Below are 27,553 nucleotides of genomic sequence, written 5' to 3'. Positions count from 1 at the left end.
TTCATTTTCAGCAGCAATAGAAACAGCGACATGTGCTATGTTTTCTTTTTTTATGCAAAAAAAAAAGAACTTACATACTGAGTCTTGTCCAGAGGACGAATGGAAACCGCATTGATGTTGTCCATGAGCACCGCATCGTACTGCTGCATGCCACCATTGGCATCCACCACCAGGTCCTTCACAAAAATGCTGACAGCACGCAGCATGAAGGACACAAACAGGTGCATGTGAATATAGTTTCTGGTGCAGTGAAGACGCCTGTGAAGAGAATAAATGATGTGTTTTTACTATCTTGTAACCAAAAATAAACTCATATGGCTTCAGGAACATGTTACAGTGGGGCAAAAAAGTATTTAGTCAGCCACCAATTGTGCAAGTTCTCCCACTTAAAAAGATGAGAGAGGCCTGTAATTTTCATCACAGGTACACTTCAACTATGAGAGACAGAATGGGGGGAAAGAATCCAGGAAATCACATTGTAGGATTTTTAATGAATTAATTGGTAAATTCCTCGGTAAAATAAGTATTTGGTCACCTACAAACAAGCAAGATTTCTGGCTCTCACAGACCTGTAACTTCTTCTTTAAGAGGCTCCTCTGTCCTCCACTCGTTACCTGTATTAATGGCACCTGTTTGAACTCATTATCAGTATAAAAGACACCTGTCCACAACCTCAAACAGTCACACTCCAAACTCTACTATGGCCAAGACCAAAGAGCTGTCAAAGGACACCAGAAACAAAATTGTAGACCTGCACCAGGCTGGGAAGACTGAATCTGCAATAGGTAAGCAGCTTGGTGTGAAGAAATCAACTGTGGGAGCAATTATTAAAAAATGGAAGACATACAAGACCACTGATAATCTCCCTCGATCTGGGGCTCCACGCAAGATCTCACCCCGTGGGGTCAAAATGATCACAAGAATGGTGAGCAAAAATCCCAGAACCACACGGGGGGACCTACTGAATGACCTGCAGAGAGCTGGGACCAAAGTAACAAAGGCTACCATCAGTAACACACTATGCCGCCAGGGACTCAAATCCTGCAGTGCCAGACGTGTCCCCCTGCTTAAGCCAGTACATGTCCAGGCCCGTCTGAAGTTTGCTAGAGAGCATTTGGATGATCCAGAAGAGGATTGGGAGAATGTCATATGGTCAGATGAAACCAAAATAGAACTTTTTGGTAAAAACTCAACTTGTCGTGTTTGGAGTTGCATCCAAAGAACACCATACCTACTGTGAAGCATGGGGGTGGAAACATCATGCTTTGGGGCTGTTTTTCTGCAAAGGGACCAGGACGACTGATCCGTGTAAAGGAAAGAATGAATGGGGCCATGTATCATGAGATTCTGAGTGAAAACCTCCTTCCATCAGCAAGGGCATTGAAGATGAAACATGGCTGGGTCTTTCAGCATGACAATGATCCCAAACACACCACCCGGGCAACGAACGAGTGGCTTCGTAAGAAGCATTGCAAGGTCCTGGAGTGGCCTAGCCAGTCTGCGGATCTCAACCCCATAGAAAATCTTTGGAGGGAGTTGAAAGTCCGTGTTGCCCAGCGACAGCCCCAAAACATCACTGCTCTAGAGGAGCTGTGCATGGAGGAATGGGCCAAAATACCAGCAACAGTGTGTGAAAACCTTGTGAAGACTTACAGAAAACGTTTGACCTCTGTCATTGCCAACAAAGGGTATATAACAAAGTATTGAGATGAACTTTTGTTATTGACCAAATACTTATTTTCCACCATAATTTGCAAATAAATTCTTTAAAAATCAGACAATGTGATTTTCTGGATTTTTTTTTCTCATTTTGTCTCTCATAGTTGAGGTATACCTATGATGAAAATTACAGGCCTCTCTCATCTTTTTAAGTGGGAGAATTTGCACAATTGGTGACTGACTAAATACTTTTTTGCCCCACTGTATATACAACCCCACTTCCAAAAAAGTTGGGACACTGTGTAAAACATAAATAAAAACAAAATGTGAAGATTTGAAAATCAAGGAAACCCTAGATTTTATTGAAAATAGCACAAAGACAACATATCAAATGTTGAAACTGAGAAATTTTTATTGTGTTTTGAAAAACAGATGCTCATTTTGAATTTGATGTCAGCAACATGTTTCAAAAAAGTTGGGACAGGGCAACAAAAGATTGAACAAGTTGTGTAATGCTGAAAAAAAAAGTAATTTGGTTAATTGGCAACAGGTCAGGAACATGACTGGGTATAAAAAAAAGCATCCCAGAGAGGCAGAGCCTCTCAGAAGTAAAGATGGGGATGGATTCACCGCTCTGTGAAAGACAGCATGGGAAAACATTGCAACAGTTTTAAGAACAATGTTCCTCAGTGTAAAACTGCAAAGAATTTGGGGATCACTGTCACATCATCTATGGTACATAATATCGTTAAAGCTAGATGGCCGTTTGATTTCATAAAATCGGTGAAATTTAGTTTCATCTGAAATTTGGTCATTGTGATATATCTTTATTTTTGTAATGTCTAAAAAAAACAAACAAAAAAAATCCCCAGGCCATTCTGCCACTGGGAAATTATTTAATTTGAGGGTATTCCCTAGCAATGTGCATGAAATCGCTCACTTCGCGCAGTCAAGCATACAGAGGAAGTCCGGTGTACGCATGCGCAGGTTTGCCCTCTTCTTTTTCTTCTTCTTTTGAATTTATGGCAGCTGGCATCCAGTGTTGCATAACTGCCATCTACAGGTTTGCCTTTGACCATGCACTGACAGTTACATCATTCTGTCACTAAACGAACAGCTGATCACACCGAGGTGCTTGCTGACCGCTGATATTTATTAGTTTGGTCCTGCGTTTCCTTTCCTTCAAAAAAAATGTCTTTTCTTCTCGCTTTCCATTACTGTAGTCAGCCTTTCACATTTCATTCGTGTCCTCTGTTTCTATCTCCTGCTTCAAATTTGTGTCCCACAATGCCTTGCGCAAACGGGGAAAGCCCACCATGTAACGCATGATGTAGTATCTTGAATTGGGTCATAGTGAAGCAAGAAAAAATGGCACAGAATTTAGGGTCATGTGGCCCTAAAGTCATTAATTGTTCTATTTAAAAAAAAACTAATAAAACTGGAAGTCTGTGATTTGAATTCAGTAGCTTTCGGTCCACTAAACAAAAATAATTGGGTGTCAGGAAAAATTATTTTTATGACCTAAACTTGAAAAATCTGAAAGACAGTGTACCTTTAAAAGATTCAGAGAATCTGGAGAAATCTCTGTATGCAAGAGACAAGGCTGAAAACTGACATTGGATGCCTGTGATCTTCAGGCCGTCAGGCGACACTGCATTAAAAGCAGACATGTGTCTGTAGTGGAAATCACTGTATGAACTCAGAAACACTTCAGAAAACCATCATCTGTGAAAACAGTTCATTACCGCATCCATAAATGCAAGTTAAAGCCAGATATAAGCAATATCCAGAAACACCACCACCTTCTCTCGGCCCGAGCTCTTTTATGATGGACTGAGGTGAAGTGGAAAATTGTCCTGAGGTCTGATGAATCAAACGTAGAAATTCTTTTTAGAAATCATGGACACTACATCCTCCAGGCTAAAGAGAGGGACTATCTGGCTTGTTATCAGTGCACAGTTCAAAAGACAGCATCTGTGATGGTATGAGGGTGCATTAGTGCACATGACATGGGTAGCTTGTACATCTGGGAAGGCATCATTAATGCTGAAGGATACACGTTTCAGACAAACTCTTTTTCAGGGAATGCCTTCCTTCTTTCAGCAAGACAATGCCAAACTGCTTTCTGCACATATTAAAACTGCATGGCTCCGTAGTAAGAGTCAGGGTGCTAAACCGGCCTGCCTGCAGTCCAGACCTGTCTCCCATTTAAAATATTTGCCGCAAAATGAAGCACAAAATACGACAAAGGAGACCTTGAACTGTTGAGCAACTGAAATTGTATATCAGGCAAGAATGGGACAACATTTTTCTTTCAAAATTACAGCAGTTGGTCTCCTCATTTCCCAAATGTTTACAAAGTGTTGTTAAAAATAGAGGTGATACAACACAGTGGTAAACATGCCCCTGTCCCAACTTTTTTAAAACATGTTGCTGACATCAAATTCAAAATGAGCATATATTTTTCAAAAAACAATAAAAATTTCTCAGTTTCAATATTTGATATGTTGTCTTTGTAATATTTTTAATGAAATATAGGGTTTCCGTGATTTGCAAATTATCACATTCTGTTTGCATTTCCAGTTTACACAGCGTCCCAACATTTTTGGAATTGGGGTTGGCAATGATCAAGGACTTACTTTCAAAGGAATGGCAAAACATGTGACTCTACATTATCGCTTGCATGTACATACTGTGTATTTTGATTAAGTACATACAGGACGTATTTGTGTATTGACAAATGTCTTATGTTTGCTGTCTGACACAGGATATAGAATTCAAAATTCAGTAATAAATATAGCTGCAAGCAGCAATGTGGGGGCCAAGCAGTATTGGTGCGATGGATTTGTCTTGACCCAAGGATTCCAGATATAGTGGAATTTTGTTTCTACCCAAAAAGCATCATGAGATATGAGCTAGAAGTCATTTTCCCTAGTTATAGCGCCCTCTAGCAGCCAGTCGGATTCGTCTTGACCCAAGGATTGCAGAGATAGTGGAATTTTGTTTCTACCCAAAAAGCATCATGAGATATGAGCCAGAAGTCATTTTCCCTAGTTATAGCGCCCTCTAGTGGCCAATTTGTTCCAAATGTTTTGTGGCCCTTTGTGGCGGTGTGTGCCATAATGCCACCAAGTTTTGTTAAGATACACCAAAGGGCAGCCGAGATATGCGCACACTTCCTGTTTCGCGTCTGCACAGCTAAATTTGATTGGCTGCCACGGCCAAACGCTTAAGAAATTCAAAACACTGAGCATAAGTTTTGTGCGGCTTGGTCCACTTATGCTACATACCAAGTCTGGGAAAAATTGTCCAAAATTTGAGGGAGGAGAAGCATTTTAATTGATTTTCACCAAATTCAAAATGGCGGAAAATCTCCTGTGTGGAATATGACGAGATAGGGCGCGTTGGATTCGTGTTGACTGAAGGATTCCAGCAATACTAAGGTTTTGATGATCAGACATACGGTTCAAAAGTAACAAGCAGAAATGTACTTCCAAATTTGACCTATTGGTGGCGCTAGAGTGTTTGAGGTGGTGAGCTGAAATTTGCTGGGAAGAACCTTGAGGCAGCCTAGAATCATGGTGCCAAATTTCACAACCTCTCGTCAGACGGTTCTATGGGTTGCCATAAAAATTCATTGATTTTAACATAATTCAAAACGGCGGACAATCCCCAAGGCAGAATATGACGTCATAGGATCCGATGGATTCGGCTTCACCCAAGGATTCCAGAGATACTGGAATTTTGTTTCAACCCAAAAGGTATCATGAGATATGAGCCAAAAGTCAATTTTCCTAGTTATAGCGCCCCCTAGCGGCCAATTTGTTCCAACTGTTTTGTGGGCCTTTTTGGAGGGGTGTGGCATCATGCCACCAAGTTTCGTTAAGGTAAGCCAAAGGGCGGCCGAGATATGAGCACACTTCCTGTTTTGCGTCTGCACAGCCAAATTTGATTGGCTGCCACAGCCAAACGCTTAAGAAATTCTAAACACTGAGCATAACTTTTGTGCGGCTTGGTCCAATTATGCTACCTACCAAGTCTCGGCAAAATTGGTCAAAAACTGAGGGAGGAGAAGCATTTTAATTGATTTTCACAAAATTCAAAATGGCGGAAAATCTGCCACGTGGAATATGACGTCATAGGGCGCGTTGGATTCGTGTTGACGGAAGGATTCCAACAATACTAAGATTTTGACAATCAGATGTACGGTTCAAAAGTAACAAGCAGAAATGTACTTCCAACTTTGACCTGTTGGTGGCGCTAGAGAGTTTGAGGTGGTGAGTTGAAATTTGCTGACCAGAACCTTGAGGGAGCCTAGAATCAGTGTGCCAAATTTCACAACCTCTCGTCAGATGGTTCTATGGGTTGCCTTAGAATTTCATTGATTTTAACATAATTCAAAACGGCGGAAAATCCGCAAGGCAGAATATGACGTCATAGGATCCGATGGATTCGGCTTGACCCATGGATTCCAGCGATAGTGGAATTTTGTTTCTAGCCAAAAACCATCATGAGATATGAGCCAAAACTCATTTTTCCTAGTTATAGCGCCACCTAGCGGCCCATTTGTTCCAATTGTTTTGTGAGCATTTTTGGAGGGGTGTGGCATCATGCCACCAAGTTTCGTTAAGATAAGCCAAAGGGTGGCCAAGATATGAGCACACTTCCTGTTTTGCGTCTGCGCAGCCAAATTTGATTGGCTGCCACGGCCAAACGCTTATGAAATTCAAAACACTGAGCATAAGTTTTGTGCAGCTTGGTCCACATATGCTATCAACCAAGTCTGGGAAAAATTGGTCAAAAATTGAGGGAGTTAAAGCATTTTAATTGATTTTCGCAAAATTCAAAATGGCGGAAAATCTACCAGGTGGAATATGACGAGATAGGGCGATTTGGATTCGATTTGACCGAAGGACTCCAGAGATACTAAGATTTTGACGATTGGACGTACGGTTCAAAAGTAACAAGCAGAAATGTACTTCCAAATTTGACCTGTTGGTGGCGCTAGAGAGTTTGAGGTGGTGAGCTGAAATTTGCTGAGAAGAACCTTGAGGCAGCCTAGAATCAGTGTGCCAAATTTCACAACCTCTCGTCAGACGGTTCTATGGCTTGCCATAGAATTTAATTGATTTTAACAAAATTCAAAATGGCGGAAAATCCTCAACTCAGAACACGACGTCATAGGGTGCGATGGATTTGTCTTGACCCAAGGATTCCAGAGATAGTGGAATTTTGTTTCTCCCCAAAACGCATCATGAGATATGAGCCAAAAGTCATTTTTCCTAGTTATAGCGCCCCCTAGCGGCAAATTTATTCCAAATTTTTTGTGGGCGTTTGTGGAGGGGTGGGGCATCATGCCACCAAGTTTCGTTAAGATATGCCAAAGGGTGGCAGAGATATGAGCACACTTCCTGTTTCGCGTCTGCGCAGCCAAATTTGATTGGCTGCCACGGCCAAACGCTTGTGAAATTCAAAACACTGAGCATAACTTTTGTGTGGCTTTGTCCACTTATGCTATCAACCAAGTCTGGGAAAAATTGGTCAAAAATTGAGGGAGTTGATGCGTTTTAACTGATTTTGACAAAATTCAAAATGGCGGTATATGGGCGGAAAATGACGTCATGGGGTCCGTTGGATTCGTCTTGGCCCAAGGATTCCAGGGATACCAAGTTTTTGAAAATCGGACCAACGGTTAAAAAGTTACAAGCAGAAATGTACCTGCAACTTTGACCTGTTGGTGGCGCTAGAGGTTTTAAAGGAGAGGCCTGAAATTTGCTGAGAGGAATGTTGACACTGTCTAGAATCAGTGTGCAAAATTTCACAACTTTTTACCAGACGGTTCTATGGGCTGCCATAGACTTGCAGAGGCGGAAGAAAGTTGAATAATAATAAGAAACAGTAGAAACACTATGGGTGCCTTCGCAGCTTCTCTGCTTGGCCCCCAAATATCTGCTTCTATTTTGAGGGTATTTATATACAAATATTACAGCACTTTTTATAGACACCTCCACTCCACCTTCACATTTAATGGACTAAAAGTAACTGGACAAACTAACACAATCATAAATTCAATTGCCATCTTTAATATTGGTTGCAAATCTTTTATCCAAATCCTGACATCTGGAACTCATAGATATTGTTAATAATGCTCTACCAGGCCTTTACTGCAGCTGTCTTCACATAAATGAAGACACGTGAAATGCAAGCTCAACTGGACTCAAGTCATGTGATCGATATGGCCATTCCAGGTCTTGGGTTGCTTTCAAAGTATGCTTTCATTCATTGTCCATCTGCACTGTGACACATCGTTCAATGAATTTTCAAACATTTGACTGAATTTGAGCTGATAATATAGCTTCTAAACTTGAGAATACATCGTTCTGCCTTGTTTCAGCAGTCATATCAATAAATACAAGGGAACCAGTTCCATTAGCAGCCATACTTGCCTACGCCATAAGAAGAGGTGGTATGCTTGAGATCATGAGTAGTTCCTTCCCTTCTCTTCCTCCATACTCTTCTCTTCCCATCGTTCTGGTACAAGTTAATCTTTGTCTCATCTGTCCATAGGATGTTGAACCTTTAGTGCTCTCAAACAGACAAGCGCCTCTTGAGGTTCATGTATGATGAGAAATGCAACGGCCTGTGAAATGCATTTTTCCAAGCTCACTTTTCCAGTAATCCAGAAACGAAAAGGAGGATGCTGTTCCAAATCTTTACAGGCTATCATTTCGATGTTTTGGCAAACTCTAATCTGGTCTTCCTGTTTCAGAGGCTTACCAATATTTTACATCTTATGTTAAATCCTCTGGTGAAGCCTTCTCGTGATTGTTGACTTTTTTTGACACAGATACACCAACCTCCTGGAGGGTGTTCTTGATCTGGCCAACTCTTGAAGGATGAGGGTTTTTCTTTACCAGGGAAAGAATTCTTCTGTTATCTGGTACAACTGTTTTCTGTGATTTTCTGTTCCTTTTGGTGTTCCTGAGCTCACCAGAGCATTTGTTTGAAAGAACGTATCAAATAGTTGATTTGGCCACACCTAACATTTCTGCTATCTCTCTGATGGGCTTCTTTTGATTTTTCAGCCTAATGATGGCGTGCTTCGTTGGCAGTGTCAGCTCTTTGGATTTCATGAGAGTTGAGAGCAACAGATTCCAAATGCAAATGTTACATTTGAAATCAACTTTATGCCTTTTATCTGCTTATTTATAAGTGAAATAATGAGAGAATAACACATACCTGGCCATGGAACAGCTGAGCAGCCAACTGTCCAAATAATTTTAGTCCCTCAAAAAGGAAAGGCACACATATGTTGTAATTCCGATACTGTTCATCCAATTTGGAGGTGAACACCCTCAAAATAAAGCTGAAATTCTGCATATTATTTAACTTTCTAATCTTATATATACTGTGGTAGAGAGCAAACTAGTTTGTCAGTGTCCAAGTATTTATGGACCTGTCTGTATATTTGATGAAATTTGAAACATATTTATTAAATTTTTTTCTACATTTCTAGAATGTATGTCTAGGCCTATGTATAAGGTACAGTATATATATATATATATATATATATATATATATATATATATATATATATATATACACACAGTGGTGCTTGAAAGTTTGTGAACCCTTTAGAATTTTCTATATTTCTGCATAAATATGACCTAAAACATCATCAGATTTTCACACAAGTCTTAAAAAAGATAAAGAGAACCCAGTTAAACAAATGAGACAAAAATATGATACTTGGTCATTTATTTATTGAGGAAATGATCCAATATTACATATCTGTGAGTGGCAAAAGTATGTGAACCTCTAGGATTAGCAGTTAATTTGAAGGTGAAATTAGAGTCAGGTGTTTTCAATCAATGGGATGACAATCAGGTGTGAGTGGGCACCCTGTTTTATTTAAAGAACAGGGATCTATCAAAGTCTGATCTTCACAACACGTGTTTGTGGAAGTGTATCCTGGCACGAACAAAGGAGATTTCTGAGGACTTCAGAAAAAAACGTTGTTGTTGCTCATCAGGCTGGAAAAGGTTACAAAACCATCTCTAAAGAGTTTGGACTCCACCAATCCACAGTCAGACAGATTGTGTACAAATGAAGGAAATTCAAGACCATTTTTACCCTCCCCAGGAGTGGTCGACCAACAAAGATCACTCCAAGAGCAAGGTGTGTAATAGTTGGCGAGGTCACAAAGGACCCCAAGGTAACTTCTAAGCAACTGAAGGCCTCTCTCACATTGGCTAATGTTAATGTTCATGAGTACACCATCAGGAGAACACTGAACAACAATGGTGTGCATGGCAGGGTTGCAAGGAGAAAGCCACTGCTCTCCAAAAATAACATTGCTGCTCATCTGCAGTTTGCTAAAGACCACGTGGAGAAGCCAGAAGGCTATTGGAAAAATGTTTTGTGGACAGATGAGACCAAAATAGAACTTTCTGGTTTAAATGAGAAGCTTTATGTTTGGAGAAAGGAAAACACCGCATTCCAGCATAAGAACCTTATCCCATCTGTGAAACATGGTGGTGGTAGTATCATGGTTTGGGCCTGTTTTGCTGCATCTGGGCCAGGATGGCATGCCATCACTGATGGAACAATGAATTCTGAATTATACCTGTGAATTCTAAAAGAAAATTTCAGCACATCTGTCCATGAACTGAATCTCAAGAGAAGGTGGGTCATGCAGCAAGACAATGACCCTAAGCACACAAGTCGTTCTACCAAAGAATGGTTAAAGAAGAATAAGGTTAATGTTTTGGAATGGCCAAGTCAAAGTCCTGACCTTAATCCAATCAAAATGTTGTGGAAGGACCTGAAGCGAGCAGTTCATGTGAGGAAACCCGCCAACATCCCAGAGTTGAAGCTGTTCTATATGGAGGAATGGGCTTAAATTCCTCTAAGCCGGTGTGCAGGACTGATCAACAATTACTGGAAATGTTTAGTTGCAGTTATTGCTGCACAAGGGGGTCACACCAGATACTGAAAGCAAAGGTTCACATACTTTTGCCACTCACAGATATGTAATATTGGATCATTTTCCTCAATAAATAAATGACTAAGTATAATATTTTTGTCTCATTTCTTTAACTGGGTTCTCTTTATCTACTTTTAGGACTTGTGTGAAAATCTGATGATGTTTTAGGTCATATTTATGCAGAAGTATTGAAAATTCTAAAGGGTTCACAAACTTTCAAGCACCACTGTGTGTGTGTATATATATATATATATATATATATATATATATATATGTGACGAGTCATGGAATCCACGGACACATGTCAGCCGAAACGAATCCAAGAAAATCGCAAAAGAAGCATTAATTAATTAATTAATTAATTAATGTTTCTTTTGTGATTTTCTCGGATTCATTTCGGCCGACATGTGTCCGTGGATTCCATAACTCGTCACATATATGACCAAACCTAGTTTTGATATGGTTTTTTTGATACTTAGTCAAATGCCCCTATTACTCCCGTATTTATTGTCACAAATGCCCCAATACATAGAATTTCACTGATTGCACACTACAATCAAAAATTACATCCTACACTTTATTTTTTCATGGTTTGGTTTGCAAAAACTGGCTTTCTTACATATATCCCTAAATGTTCCATATCAAATGTGCATTTTTTATGTATGAAAATGATATTGCATTTGATTTCAAATGAAATTCAAACAAATAAAATGAGGAAATGAGTGAAAATGTACTCAGTAATGTATGAATGAGTCAGCTGGAAAGAACCTCCATTTCAGCACTCTCAAAAAGGCAAGTGCCACTTGAGGTACATTTATGAGAAATGCAAACACCTGTGAAATGCATTTTTACAAGCTCACTTTTCCATTAGTCCAGAAAAAAGGAGGGAAAACAAAGAAACAAAGCAGAACCATCTCCATGGCAACTTTGTAATGTACAAATTATACTGTCACATACACAATACAGCGTAATGAACAATGCCACAAATGGTTGCTTGATGTTGGACCCCATATGGATGAAAGACTAAAAGTTAAAGAGCAAGTCCAGGATAAACAGCACCATCGCCATTCTAACGAGGAGTACCTGAAGTAACCGATGATAAAAATGGCTACCAGCAACGAGCTGAAGGATACAGCATAGCCAACAGTGTACATGATGTGCAGTCTCTCAAAAAAGTCCTTCTGGGAGCATTCAGAAAGAAAAAGACAGAAAGGGTATGTTGTGGTATTTTACCTTATTACTCTAATTAGCACTGGTTCTACACACCTGTCAGATTTCTGTGTACTTTAAAAAGAAGGTATTATTATTATTATTATTATGTTCAAAATACACTTGACTTGTGTCTTTAAAAATAACTATTAGGAAACTAAAAAATGAACTGTACCTTGCCTCTTTCCTTGCCTGATGTCAGGAACCACAGACATTCAGAATAGTTTACCCAGGTTCGGTTCTCCAGCGAGAACCATGTTCCATTCATATCACACTTACGGTATGCATAGCCTACAAGAAAACACACACATGAGCATTGGACAAATACTTAGCAGTATGCAATACTTAGCATAAACAACCATTCCATAAATATAAGTGAGTTATATTGGGCATACCAATTTATGTGTAAGGATAACAATGTAGACTCTTCCACTAAAGCTATTATCAAATATCATAAACAATCTCATAAAATCACTTATTTTGGAGTACAAAGAAGACACTCTACATTCTATATTTATCAAGAGATATCATGAGAAATTAAAATGTTATGTCAGTAAGAACCAGTATATTATCACTTAAGAGTGAAAAAAGGTTGTACCATTGTGATTGAAATCATAGATGTATCTGGGGCATGGCACTTTGGTGAGGGTCCCTAAAGAACCCTGAGGCCAGCAAATGAGCCCATCCCATCCAGGGGCACACATGTCATCTATACATACATGCATACCCAAATGTCCACACACACACACACACACACACACACACACACACACACACACACACACACACACACAGAGTCACAACACAGATATTAAAAGAACAAAGAACATTAATATTCACTGTCAGTTCAGTTCAGCAAAAGGACTTACAAAGGTTGAAAATGTTTGAGCTTTATTAACAACAAAGATTAGACTGATTTCTCAATATTAGGCTAACTAATATTATCTGATCAGAAAGAGGGTTTTTGTTCCACATTGAAATGTGATTTGATGTGACACACTGAGCTCAACTACATCCATGAAAATCATGAACAGGAGTGGAGACAAAGGGAAACCAGACTGAACAGCAGTGGCGGCTGGTAGTCTTTCAAACAGGGGAGGCTGGTCGGTTACGATATTTCCAGATTTTAAAAGGAAAAACATCAATTTTGCCCATACTCTTGCCTCTGATCTGGCTGATTGTTGGCAGCGTCACAAACTGTGAAATAACAGGTTCTTTTGGCCCATTAGCCTACTGTCCAATATACATGATGGTGGTGTTGGGGGGGGGTATATTTTAACATTTTATATTTTAAAATTGTGGCATGTTGTTTAAAAATTGATCATTATTGAAAGCAGCTCTTTGTCAGGAACCTCAGCAGTAGAGCTGGGTGCCACACATTTCATTCAATGACACGTTCCCTATATTTTACTTATTTTGACTGAGAAATGTTTTATTGACAATTTTGATAACCCTTCACTTTTAATCCAGGTCTGCAGTGTGAAATGTTCTCGGCTGTGTTTTTGTTTAAAAATATTTTCCAAATTGTAGCTGTGTTTAATTCATGTCCAGAAAAATATATATTCCAATATAATATACTCAGCATAAACATTTTAAATAGATTCTATATTTTTGGTCCATCCATGACATATTACTAAAGTAGCCTATTTACTGTTGTTGATGTGGGTCACTTGCTGTTAGCCAATTCACTTTCTCATATCAGGAGAGCTGAAAGGAATGAGTATTATTCCCTACCTTTTTCACCAAGTCACTTTGAGGTGTTGGTCTACCCTGCTCTTTAATTTTAATTTTTTCCTCGAAAGGAAGACTGGCAAATGGCTTCGCCAAAATTAAATCAGCAATGCTTGGCATCCGTGCACAGCTTTCTTGCTAGCTGACTAGCCCCCTCAAGTTCAAGTTCAGTCACTCAAATAAACTAAATTTCTGGAACTAAGATAGCAAACTTGACAACACTATATTTACACTTTATTTACAATGAAAATATATACAAACTAAAAAAGCTGGTAGAAACCGTATGTAATGAATGAAATCGAAATGTAAGCTGATCTCTTACAATACACCACAGCACTTGCGAATCCGCATGGGACTGAACTGAAATTCACCGCTGCCTGTCTATAGTTGAAACTAGCTGTCAATCAAAGAAAATATCCGGCCGCTTTCACCAATCACCAGTCTCCTCTCGGAAACTGCCATGTCCCTCCCATGTGAGGCTCGGAGTCCGTAGGCGGGCATTTTCGCAGTATTTGTCCAATAACCGTCTTGCATTTTGAGATTGAAAAGCGCATAGCTCCCATATGCCATTGAAGTCCACTGAGGCTGGGAGTCCGTGAGACTCCGTGGGCGGGCGTTTTCGCAGTATTTGTCCAATAATCGTCTTGCATTTTGAGATTGAAAAGCGCAGAGCTCCCAAATGCCATTGAAGTCCACTGAGGCTGCGCTGCATCGCATTGTCACGAGGGGGAAAAACTCACGCACACATTAAAGTTATAAGGGAATGATTTCGCACTGTAGTGGGTTGAGCACATATATTTCTATGATTCTGGATCTGAAATAGCAATTTTATAAGGTCGGCTATAACATAAGCCTAGCGCAATTCATCCTACACGATGTTCATCATTTTTAGAGGAGGCTGAGCCTCCCTCGCTGTCTTAATTGCAATCGCCCATGCTCTAGACCCCCCCCACCCCCACCCCACGCGCGCACGCACATCAAACCCCACCTGTGCTGCCACCAGCCAGGGACTCATGAGTATCCCCATACCCACCTGGCACTGCTCACCCCGGGCAACTCCTGAGTAGTGAGACCATCCCCTATTGAGATGCTTGGTTCTGGAGCAAATACTGTGTGCAGAAGTGAGGCCAACTACATCTAGTTTGTACCTCTCAACCTCCCTCACTAGCTCAGGCTCTTTCCCCTCCCAGTGAACTGACATTCCATTAACCAAGAGCAAGTTTCCATTGATGAACTCTGAAACACCCATAGTATCCCCCTTCCCACCTGCCAGACATTGCACTAGATGTAATTTATACAACCCCATTTCCAAAAAAGTTGGGACGCTGTGTAAACTGTAAATAAAAACAGAATGTGAAGATTTGCAAATCATGGAAACCCTATATTTCACTGAAAATAGTATAATGACAACACATCGAATGTTGAAACTGAGAAATGTTGGGGTTTTTTTTTTCAAAAATATATGCTCATTTTGAATTTGTTGTGAGCAATACGTTTCAAAAAAGTTGGGATGGGGCATGTTTACCACTGTGTTGCATCACCTCTACTTTTAACAACACTCTGTAAATGTTTGGGAACTGAGGAGACCAATGGCAGTAGTTTTGAAAGAGAAATGTTGTCCCATTCTTGCTCGATATACAGTTCCAGTTGCTCAACAGTTCAAGGTCTCCTTTGTTGTATTTTGCGCTTCATAATGCACCAACTGTTTTAAATGGGAGACAGGTCTGGACTGCAGGCAGGCCAGTTTAGCACCCGAACTCTTTTACTACAGAGCCATGCAGTTTTAATATGTGCAGAAAGCAGTTTGGAATTGTCTTGCTGAAAGAAGGAAGGCCTTCCCTGAAAAAGATTTTGTCTAGATGGCAGCATATTGCTCTGAAACGTGTATATATCATTCAGCATTAACCCTCTGGGGTCGAGAGCTTCACCAGCAAAGCTTGGCAGGTTTAGAATGAATAGGTCATGTATTTATATAAATATATTTGCGAGTTTTTGCCATACAAGCATGATAAACATATTGACAGAAACTTTATACTTTACACTTTCCTATGTGCTGACTGCCAAATAATATTATATTTTTAAATTACCTAAATTACATGAAACATAAAACTTGTCACCTTACTCAGTCACACCTGAGTTGGGGTGCTGAGTGCCCACTTACGCATTCATAAAAGACTATTCACATGGTAGCGGCATGCTAATCACTTTCACTCTTTTGGTTTTGATTGTTTTCTTTTTCGTGGTGGGAACACCCACCATAAACAGGATAAAATATATCAGCCATAGTTTAGGCTACCTGTTTGGAGGTAAAACTTGTTGTGAGATGGCATGGCAGTTTGATGCTCAGTAGATGCTTCGGATAATTCAGGACAGCGATTCAATTCATGATTCAATTCATGATTCAATTCATGATTCAGGACAGCGATTCAATTCAATTTTGAGAAATGCGACACTGATGATGAGAGGTGTCATTTTGAATTTCAACTCGATCCAGCCGAAGATCAACTCGAGTAAGTGTAAATATTTCTTCTATTTCTTATGAGCATATCAGTTGATATGCGTGCAGTGTAGTGCATAAACTTTGCGTGCTTCTTGAGTATATAAAATGCCACTTGTTTGCTTTCTTTTCTGCTTTGTCTTTTTCTGGCACTCTAATGATTTTGGCATGCTCTGATGTTGTTGTCAATTTCAACAAATCTAAGCAGTATTTTCAGTCATATGACTTTGTTGTATTCAGCACAAGTTCAACTACAATAATATCTATATAGTATGTATATCATGATTATACTTAAAAAATAACAGATAAATGAAAATGTTTTAAAAAGCTATTTTAGCACTGTGTTGGAATGTGTGAAAAATCACTACTTTATCAATTGTGACAAACCGTTTAGCTCACTTAACATGATGGGATTAACAGTTGGTAGTAGGAGGGGTTTTCACTCTTCTCATTTAACGGAATGGAATTTTTTACTCTTCTCTTTTAATACCCCTCCCACTGTCAACTTTTTCAACTGTCACTGTCAACTCCCAAAACAGCAGGACATAAATGTTTTGATGGCCAGTTAATTCTCCAAACTAATGGAGCATTTTAAGTTTTTGTTCTTGATACATTCCTAAGACTGAACAGAATCACCTGAAGTGACCAAAACAGTTTCTCGCAATGGGTAAGGTAATTTTTTTTCACACATTCCAACACAGTTCTAAAACTGTTTTTAAAACATCTTCATTTATCTCTTATTTTTTTTTAAATACAATCATGACAGGGCGGCACGGTGGTGTAGTGGTTAGCGCTGTCACCTCACAGCAAGAAGGTCTGGGTTCGAGCCCTGTGGCCGTTGAGGGCCTTTCTGTGCGGAGTTTGCATGTTCTCCCCGTGTCCGCGTGGGTTTCCTCCGGGTGCTCCGGTTTCCCCCACAGTCCAAAGACATGCAGGTTAGGTTAACTGGTGACTCTAAATTGACCGTAGGTGTGAATGTGAGTGTGAATGGTTGTCTGTGTCTATGTGTCAGCCCTGTGATGACCTGGCAACTTGTCCAGGGTGTACAACACCTTTCGCCTGTAGTCAGCTGGGATAGGCTCCAGCTTGCCTGCGACCCTGTAGAACAGGATAAAGCGGCTAGAGATAATGAGATGAGATGAGACAATCATGGCATACATACTACATAGATATTATTGTAGCTGAACTTGTGCTGAATACAAAAAAGTCATATGACTTTGAAAATACTGCTTAGATTTGTTGAAATTGACAACATCAGAGCGTTCCAAAATCATTAGAGCCAGAAAATACCCTCAGACCCCAAAGGGTTAATGATGCCTTCCCTGATGTACAAGCTACCCATGTCATGTGCATTAACGCACCCTCATACCATCACAGATGGTGGCTTTTGAACTGTGCATTGGTAACAAGCTGGATAGTCCCTCTCCTCTTTAGCCTGGAGGATGTGGTGTCCATGATTTCTAAAAAGAATTTCTACGTTTGATTCATCAGACCTTGGCACAGTTTTCCACTTCGCCTCAGTCCATCATAAAAGAGCTTGGGCCCAGAGAAGGTGGCAGTGTTTCTGGATATTGTTTATATATGGTTTTAGCTTGCATTTGTGGATGCAGTAATGCAGTGTTTCTCAACCATCTAGTGGGCCGCAATTTTTTTTTCAAGTGGAAGCTAATTTTTACTCATAATAGGGGACAGTTGCTGGGTTGCATCCAATGTCACATCCGCCTCATTAAGCTATGGTCACATTACAGCTTGCGATGCTTTGCGATGGGTCATCGATAAAAATGAGGCATTTTGATGGCAATATACACATGAGCTAAAAGTTGTGGTCACACAGTAGGTGAAGACTTGACTGTCATGCCTTTGCGCACTTGAGTCTGGCACAGCTCGAGCAACCGTGCACGCTCACGGAACACATTGTGCACGCGCTTGGGACCCAGTCATTATGGGAAACATCTGATGCTGATTTGAGCACAATCAACACACACAGATATGGAAGCTGTTTTCACAGAGGCTTTGCAAAGCATTATCACTGTCATGTTTGTTTCTAGCCATGTTTATAACACTGTTTAAATATTCTGCTTTCTATTTTGCTTTTGTAAAAAAAAAACACTTGGAAGATGGCTCTGGACACTTACAGTAAAGCATCTATGGCTGAGGACTACAGTCGACTTGCTAACTTTAGGGCTGCAGTTGTCATGAACAGTTTTGCACTCAAGTTTCCATCAGTGAACAGTTTATAACTTTAACAAAACAGACTTCATGTTGAAACTATAATGAATTTACTGGTTATACAGTTGTACTTTGTGACTATATAGGACACTGTCATAGAAGCGAGTTATTTATAATCACATTATCTGTCATCACCCAAATGAGGATGGGTTCCCTTTTGAGTCTGGTTCCTCTCAAGGATTCTTCCTCATGTCGTCTGAGGGAGACTTCCTTGCCACCATCGCCACAGGCTTGCTCAGTGGGGATAAATTTGCTTATGTTTAAAGTCTTTAATTTTCTGTAAAGCTGCTTTGTGACAATGTCTATTGTTAAAGGTGCTATAAAAATAAACTTGACTTGACTTAAATATCACGGCTGCTAATAAACACTCTTTCTGCACTTAGCTCCATCTACCACCGTCTATCTTGTAGTGTCCTGACCCCCAGATCTTTAACCCAGCCACATATCAATAGTTGTACACCTCCGTGCTCTTCCAGGCTTTCATCTGTTTGACCATGTAGAATGATGTCTGCAGCACCAGGTAGTCTGAGATATCGGGGAACTCAAAAGATGGACAGTTTTCCAACTCATAGAAAAATCCTTCTTTGTTAGCATGTAAAGATCTAATCCCATTAAGTGCTTTCTATATCCACTTCTTTTGAGTGGACTTCTTGGTTTTAATACCTTGCTTGTTTGCTGTACACAAACATGGCAATAAGTTCTTGTGTTAATGGACCAGACTCCACTTTTGGATCATTAATCCCTTTTGACTGAGAATGACCTGCATGCATGGTTTTATGCTGGCTTCTGGGACATCCGTACAGTTTTAAATACAATACCTTCAATTAAAAACAGTTTGTTTTTATTGTACTTATTTAATTGCTGGGCTCCCATCTGTGACAGGGAGTGATGTTGCATTCCGTTACTACACTTTATAATAAATTATTAGATTCTAATAGGACAGATAAGGCAAAATAATTGGGGATCTTTTTTAATGGGCCCGACTCATTACAAGTATGAATAGGTGGGCCTCAATGCAGAAAAGGTTGAGAACCCCTGCAGTAATGAACTGTTTTCACAGATGATGGTTTTCTGAAGTGTTCCTGAGCCCATAATATGATTTCTGCTACAGACACGTGTCTGTTTTTAATGCAGTGTCACCTGAGTGTCTGAAGATCACTGGCATCCAATGTCAGTTTTCAGCCTTATCTCTTGCATACAGAGGTTTCTCCAGATTCTCTGAATCTTTTAATGATATTATATACCATAGATGATGTGATCCCCAAATTCTTTGCAATTTTACATTGAAGAATGTTGTTTTTAAATTGTTGCACTGTTTGCCCACACAGTCTTTCACAGAGCAGTGAACCCCTCCCCATCTTTACTTCTGAGAGACTCCACCTCTCAGAAAAGCATCTGGGATGCTCTTTTTTTTTTAGAGAAACGGGCAGGGGTCGGTTGATCGGCAGACAGAACAGTACAAGAAGACGAGGTCGAGGAGAATGTAAACAAAGTCGAGATACGAGAAGACAGGCAGAAAGTAACTGGCTCGGTACGACAGGAGAGAAACACTGAACAATACTTCACAACTAGAGTGAGTGAGAGAGGGGTTTAAGTAGCGGCGCTAATTGACGAGGAAATGAGAGACAGGTGTAATTAATATGCAGGAGACAGGGCGCTGTGATTCTTGGGAGTTGTAGTTTAGAGTGGTCATGTTTGGAGGCTGTTTCGAGCTGGCGCTCTCAACGCTGTTACTGACAGGTGGTCTGATGTCATATACAACACCCATTTTCCATTCATGAATTTCTCTGCTTTGAGTAAACATTTTTTTTTATCTGGCGCACACACAACTTTTTTCATTCACATCATGTTAAAAGATTGCGAGGTAAAGTCGTATATTTATGAACTTTTTTTTATATGTTATGTCTGTCTGAGAAGATAATTAATAGTTCATGTTCGAGCTAAAAGTGGTGAATGTGCATTTTTACACACACACACACACACACACTGCTGGACCACAAAAGTCATCATTTGGATTTAAAAAGCAAGAGCCTTTGATTGGATAATTACTGCAGTGATTAATGTGCTTCAGCTGGCAACAATTCTTTTAACCCTAACTGATTCAGTGAGTAGATTCTTCTTTCTTAAACGAACATGTTGGAAGATGTATCCCATGCTCATGGAAAAGGTTACTGTGTTTCAGAAGGGTCAAATTATTGGCCTGCATCAAGCAAAGAAAACAACTAAGGAGATAGCTGAAATGACTGGAACTGGGTTAAGAACTATCTAACGCATCATTAAATCCTGGAAGGATAGTGGTGAACTGTCAAAACTTGACTGACCATGATCAAAGATCACTTAAATGCTTGGTGAATTCAAATCATAGAAACTCAACAGTAGAACTCATGGCTATGTTTAAGAGTTAAAGTAAGAGCATTTCCACACACAATGTGATGAGAGCTCACAGGATTGGGACTAAGCAGTTGTGTGGCCATAAGAAAACCAGTTGTTAGTGAGGATAACCTTTAATTTTATGGAGCATAAAGATTGGACCTGCGATATCCTGGCGACTTGTCCAGGGTGTATCCCGCCTCTCGCCCATAGTCAGCTGGGATAGGCTCCAGCTTGCCTGCAACCCTGCATAGGATAAGCAGCTACAGATAATGGATGGATGGATGGATGGATGGATGGATGGATGGATGGATGGATGGATGGATGGATAAAAATTGGACCTGGGGGCAATGGAAAAAGGTCATGTGGTCTGATGAGGTCAAATTCACCCTATTCCAGAGTGATGAGTATGTGAGGGTAAGAAGAACCCTGCACCACATGCACCCATTATGCATAGTAGCCACTGTACAAGCCTCTGGAGGCAGTGTTATGATCTGGGATTGCTTCAGTTGGTCAGATCAAGGCTCAGCAACATTATGTAGCAATAAAATAAAGTCAGCTGACAACCTGAGTGTACTGAATGACCAGGTGATCACATCAATGGATTTTTTTTTTTCTTCCCTGATGGCATGGGCATAAAATTAGGCCTAAGATTGTGAAAGAGTGGTTCAGGGAGCATGAGGAATCACTTTCACACATGAATTGGCCACCACAGAGTCTTGATCTTAACCCCAGTGAAAGTCTGTATATATAGTGTGTATATATGTACTTTAACGGGTAGCATTGTGGGACCGCTTTGAGCAGCCTGCAAAAGGAAACATAAGGCGCCTCCTTCCCTATGCTAGCCCGAGTGTTCACCTTGGGCAAGCGATAGTACACCTTAAGCCTCCCTCTGCAGGATTATGCAAGAACCTACTGCCAGGTGAGCAGTCGCACTTTGAGCTCTATTGGGTTATAGTCCAGTAAGTTTAGAGGATGTACGTATATCTGCTGCACAACAGATATTTCATCTAACTATGTGCATGCAAGGCACACTGTTTGTGACTGCTGTCCTAATTAAACTGTGTCTGAATGTTACTAAGGAAGTTTTTATTAGAACTCGTAAGGGTGGAAAATTGTTCAATCTGGCTCACCTGAAGGCAAAAACAAAAACAATTACAGAATTAATCATCAAGCTTCTTTTTGCAGATGATACAGCATTGATTGCACATAGTAAAGAAGATATGAAGGAAATTATTGATGCTTTCATGCTAGCCACTAAAGAGATTGGGCTCAAGATTAATATCAACAAAACAGAGATCATGTTTCAACCAGCACCTGGTAATGAAACGCACCCTGCACCAGAAATTAAAACTGATGGAAACTCTTTTGAAGTTTTAAGAATTTTTAAATACCTTGGACACACTCTTACAACAGACAACCGACTTGATCAAGAAGTACAAAACTGAATTCAGAGTGCATGTACGTCCTTTGGCAAACTTGAAAAATGCTTATGGTCATGAGCAGCCATAAAGGTTTTAACAAAGTGTGGAGTTTACAAAGCAGTGGTTATTCCTACACTTCTATACTCTGCTGAAACTTACACACTTCATCGATAGCATATTTGTAAATTATGCACAGTACAACAAAGACATCTCAGAAGAATCTTGGGGATTAAATGGCAAGACCAAGTCTTGAGCGTGGAGGTCTTGTGCAGAGCCAATATGAATACTATAGAAGCTATCCTCGCAGCAACCCAACTGCATTGGGCTGGTCATACACTACCATTCAAAAGTTTGGGGTCACCCAGACAATTTTGTGTTTTCCATGAAAAGTCACACTTTTATTTACCACCATAAGTTGTAAAATGAATAGAAAATATAGTCCAGACATTTTTCTGGCCATTTTGAGCATTTAATCGACCCCACAAATGTGATGCTCCAGAAACTCAATCTGCTCAAAGGAAGGTCAGTTTTATAGCTTCTCTAAAGAGCTAAACTGTTTTCAGCTGTGCTAACATGATTGTACAAGGGTTTTCTAATCATCCATTAGCCTTCTGAGGCAATGAGCAAACACATTGTACCATTAGAACACTGGAGTGATAGTTGCTGGAAATGGGCCTCTATACACCTACAGTATGGAGATATTGCACCAAAAACCAGACATTTGCAGCTAGAATAGTCATTTACCACATTAGCAATGTATAGAGTGTATTTCTGATTAGTTTAAAGTGATCTTCACTGAAAAGAACAGTGCTTTTCTTTCAAAAATAAGGAAATTTCAAAGTGACCCCAAACTTTTGAACGGTAGTGTATGATCCACATGTCCATTACCAGGATCCCACAGATTAACTTGTACGAAGAGCTCAACAAAGGTAATAGATATAGAGGTGGATAGAAACTGTGATTCAAGGACATCATTAAGAGACACCTTAAAGCGATGGACATCTGCACTGACAAGTGGGAAGAATTAGCATCATATTGGTCTGCAACTATCTGTGTGACTATTGTAATCAAACTTTCTATAGTGAAAGAGGTTTACGGCAACATTGGAGACTAAAGCATCACCAGCACACCGAGTCAACATCTGGAGTGATGGACGGGGGGACTTTAGAGCAAATATGCCTGCAAAAATAATGAAATTAAATGTTTCTATATTTTAAAAAAAATTCTACAAAGAGCAGCAAACAGTAGTAAATGAAACAAATTTAATATCTGGCATGATGACCATTTGGGGGCGGCACGGTGGTGTAGTGGTTAGCGCTGTCGCCTCACAGCAAGAAGGTCCGGGCTCGAGCCCTGTGGCCGGCGAGGGCCTTTCTGTGCGGAGTTTGCATGTTCTCCCCGTGTCCGCGTAGGTTTCCTCCGGGTGCTCCGGTTTCCCCCACAGTCCAAAGACATGCAGGTTAGGTTAACTGGTGACTCTAAATTGACCGTAGGTGTGAATGGTTGTCTGTGTCTATGTGTCAGCCCTGTGATGACCTGGCGACTTGTCCAGGGTGTACCCCGCCTTTCGCCCGTAGTCAGCTGGGATAGGCTCCAGCTTGCCTGCGACCCTGTAGAAGGATAAAGCAACTAGAGATAATGAGATGACCATTTGCTTTTAAAAAACATAGAAGTCTCAGGTACAATTTGTACAGTTTTATATGGAAATTATCTGGTATGTGTTATTGAGCAGGTGGCATGGTGGTGTAGTGGTTAGCACTGTCGCCTCACAGCAAGAAGGTCCTGGGTTCGAGCCCAGCGGCCAATGAGGGTCTTTCTGTGTGGAGTTTGCATGTTCTTTCCATGTCTGTGTGGGTTTCCTCTGTGTGCTCCGGTTTCCACCACAGTCCAAAGACATGCAGGTTAGGCTAATTGGTGGCTCTAAATTGACCAGAGGTGTGAACATGAGTGTGAACGGTTATGTGTCTCTATGTGTCAGCCCTGCGATGACCTGGCAACTTGTCCAGGGTGTACCCTGCCTCTTGCCCATAGTCAGCTGGGATAGGCTCCAGCTTGCCTGCAACCCTGTACAGGATAAGCGGCTACAGATAATGGATGGATGGATGGAAGGGTGTTATTGAGCATCCTCCAGTTCTTCTGGAGACTTTGACTGTCACACTTGCTTCTTGTTTTTGTTGCAAAATGATATAAAGAATATATTAAAAATACACATATGCCAAAACATTCAGCCCCAATTACAGCAGCCACAGCAGAAAAATGAGACTTGGATATAATATCTTTGTCTGGTATATCTCAGACTAGCAGGTTACCTGGCAAAATTCTGGGTTGCCCCAGACTTCCATGTCAAATTTGTTGAAGATCTGTCAAGAAATGGTGATGTTAACCCAAGACAAACAAAAATCCAAACATCCACCACCCAGGGGCCCACTGGGGAAATATGGAATTTCTGAGTTCTGCCAAATTGTGGCTATCTCCTGTACCTACATGCCAAGTTTAGTGAAGATCTGTCGAGAGTTTGTGTTGATAAATGTAACGTGAAAGGCATTGAGGGAGGGGGTGGGTGAATGTGTCCCCCCAGGGACCTGCCTGGGGCCTGTACATGAATTTTGTTTATATCTGCAAAATTTTGGGGTCATCCCCCGACCTACTTGCAAAATTTGATGAAAATCCATTAAGAAATGGCAACATTAGCTCAAGACAAACTTTGCTGCTTCTTAAATAGATATCTATGCTTAGTTCTCCACACCAACAATGAACTAAATCCAAAGTAATATACAATATACTAGATACAATGTGCCAGACTTTATAAAACTGCAGGACAATTTTTCTGAGATATGACCTGAGATTCCTACAAAAGTAGGAATATGAAATGGATTAGCTCTAAAACTTTGGTGTTGTGATGGACAGAGAAACAGAGCAAATCTCATACTTCGTGCAGGTACCTACACTGTTGTGTTTATTATTAATCTGTGGCCAGTTCTCTGGCTCTTGATTGGTGAAGGATACAGTAATTGTGAAGAACGTTCTTCACGAATACACTTATGCCGCTTTTCCACTACAAACGCGGCTGAGCCGTGTCGTGCTGAGTCAAGCTGAGTCGAGCTGAGCGGGGCTGTTGGAGTTGCATTTCGACTACAACCGCGCTGAACCGTGCTGGCTGGAAGTGGGTGGACACATTGGGTGGAGTTAGCGAAAGTGGGTGGACGTCACGTGATGTCGTTAAGCAGCGCAAACAGTGACATCAGTGACAGTGGCGGAACAAGTCAGAGCCGGGCCGGGGGCGGGGCAAATGACCGGGCCCTTTATTAAAGCTTATCATAACATCATTTTAGGCTACAAAATGTCCGCAACTGCGGTGTTCACCAATTTCAACACTACCGGGTGCAACTATGTTATTTAGTACATCAAGTCCTTCAAACGAACATGTAACTCAGAAACAAAAAACATTAGGATACTGTACATGGCTCATAATAAAACATCAATAGCCTATACTGCGCACATTATTTGAAGGGCATACGAATGAGCGCTCAGAGGTTGCAACGGTGACAGGAAGAGTCAGAAATAAAAGGAGGGCGGTGCAAACCTCACTGAATGCACTGTGTTTACCAATTTCAACACTCCGGGGTGCAACTATGTTATTTTGTACATTAAGTCCTTCAAACGAACATGTAACTCAGAAACAAAAAAACATTAGGCGACATACTGTACATGGCTCATAATAAAACATCAATAGCCTACTGCGCGCATTATTTGAAGGGCATACGACGAGCCTTGCGCTCCGCGAACTCGTCCACGATGCTCTGTATGTCACTGATTCAGTGATCTTTTAAGCGGTAGTCTCACGACCCGAATAGTAAACAATAAACATGGAGGACATGGAGTCGTTAGTGTTGCTGGTCTTGGTGCTGTGGCTTGTTGTCACCGACAACGCCAACAGATACTGGCAAGAGCGTATAGATGAGGCGAGGCGCATAAGGCTTCAGAAATTCTCGTAATTCGTAATTATTCTCCTTCCGGGTTTGCGGTGTTTACAGATCCCAGCGCGCTCGCGGGGCGTGTGTGGGCATGTGAGGACACGCCTCCTCACCAATCAGTGCACAGGGGAGTGTCTGCTCACACCCCCAGCCTCACTCGGCACGGTTTGGCTCGCTTCAGCCCCACTCCAAAACGGTGCGAGTTTTAGGGGCTAAGCAGGGCTGAAACGAGCTGAGTCGTGCTGGTTTTTGGTAGTCGAAACGCGAGCCGTGTCGGGCTGAAGTGAGCTGAAGCGAGCTGAAGTGAGCTGAAAAAGGGTAGTGGAAAAGGGCCATTATACTGTCTTTGAAGTAGTTATTTCGTCATGAAAAGTGGAATGAATAGAAGAACAGATTCCAGTGTGATCTCAAAAAGTATAGATAAATGTCATCCAACCAATGTCATGGAATGCATATTGTTAAAGGCAAGCCAATCTGCTTGCTGGGATGATATGCTCCACCGATCAAATTTAAAACACTGAGGGAAGAGAAAACAACAAAAAATATGTCACCTTGGAATGTGAACTGATTTTAGATGTCTCAAAGGAAGCACAGTAAAAGATGGTTATTTATTGCTTAAAAGGGAAATGCATTACTTACACGGGCTTTGTGATTTATTTATTTATTATTTTTTATAATGCATGATATGAACAGAAAGCAGTTGTGACATTCAGAATTTTGGGAATATAAGAGTCGTAAAAAAAATCCAATCATAATGCAGTCAACCAAAAGCAAAAATTTTTATAAGGGTCTCAGTCAAGGATATTTTGTCATTTGTGATGTGACAAACCCCAGAAGAGTCCACACTATCAACGTGTCCATGAAGTCAGACAATGTGCTAGAAATGACAGATTTCTGGATAGAGTGCTTTCTTCTCAGCATTTTATGGCAGGCTGAGACTGTGGAACAAAAGGCAAGACCGGGACTTTCAAAAGGATTCGTTATATGTTGGACCTAACACAGCCCTGTATCATAATTCACTTACGTCATGCTGGACGTATGTACTGTAGGTTTCCATTTGAAAGCAAATTTGCCTGGCTGACTTTTGTTTGTGGTTCACCCCTGGGGAAATTATCTTTACATCCCTCCAATTAACATAACACTACTGAAATTGGTTAAAAAAAAATAAGATATCATGGAAGAAAATAAATCAGCTGTGCTTACCTTCAGGATCATGTTCAGAAAGGTTCTGGAGACATTGCAGTTTAACGTCATACAGCAGGAGAACCTGTTCTTGTGCAGTGAGTCCCACATCAGGATCCACCAACTGTGGATAAAGAACAGGCTCCAGAATTATTGGCACCTTTCATATAAATAAGCACAAATCATCATGGTGCAAAATTTCCATTTAAAAAATGTATTCTGACATACACTATATAGTAGTATTTTCACTTCAAAACCATGCAAAATTATTGTCACTCATGAAGAATATTTA

General features: G+C 40.6%; 1 protein-coding gene across 1 annotated transcript in view; it reads right to left on the bottom strand.

The window, feature by feature from the left end:
- pth2rb (parathyroid hormone 2 receptor b) overlaps positions 1-27,553 on the bottom strand; it is a 158,825-nt gene that overhangs the window by 83,757 nt on the left and 47,515 nt on the right. Inside the window, exons 6-10 of the mRNA XM_060911211.1 lie at positions 27,283-27,385; positions 12,453-12,563; positions 12,030-12,145; positions 11,729-11,826; positions 75-258 (exon numbers count right to left, since the gene is read on the bottom strand). Of these exons, the coding sequence (XP_060767194.1) occupies positions 75-258; positions 11,729-11,826; positions 12,030-12,145; positions 12,453-12,563; positions 27,283-27,385 (612 nt within the window). The remainder of the gene's footprint in view (positions 1-74; positions 259-11,728; positions 11,827-12,029; positions 12,146-12,452; positions 12,564-27,282; positions 27,386-27,553) is intronic.

The sequence above is a fragment of the Neoarius graeffei genome, chromosome 27 (genome assembly GCF_027579695.1).
Source record: "Neoarius graeffei isolate fNeoGra1 chromosome 27, fNeoGra1.pri, whole genome shotgun sequence".
NCBI classification, from domain to species: domain Eukaryota; kingdom Metazoa; phylum Chordata; class Actinopteri; order Siluriformes; family Ariidae; genus Neoarius; species Neoarius graeffei.
The sequence above is the reverse complement of the archived record's forward strand: the minus strand, read 5'-3'. Positions and strand labels throughout refer to the sequence as shown.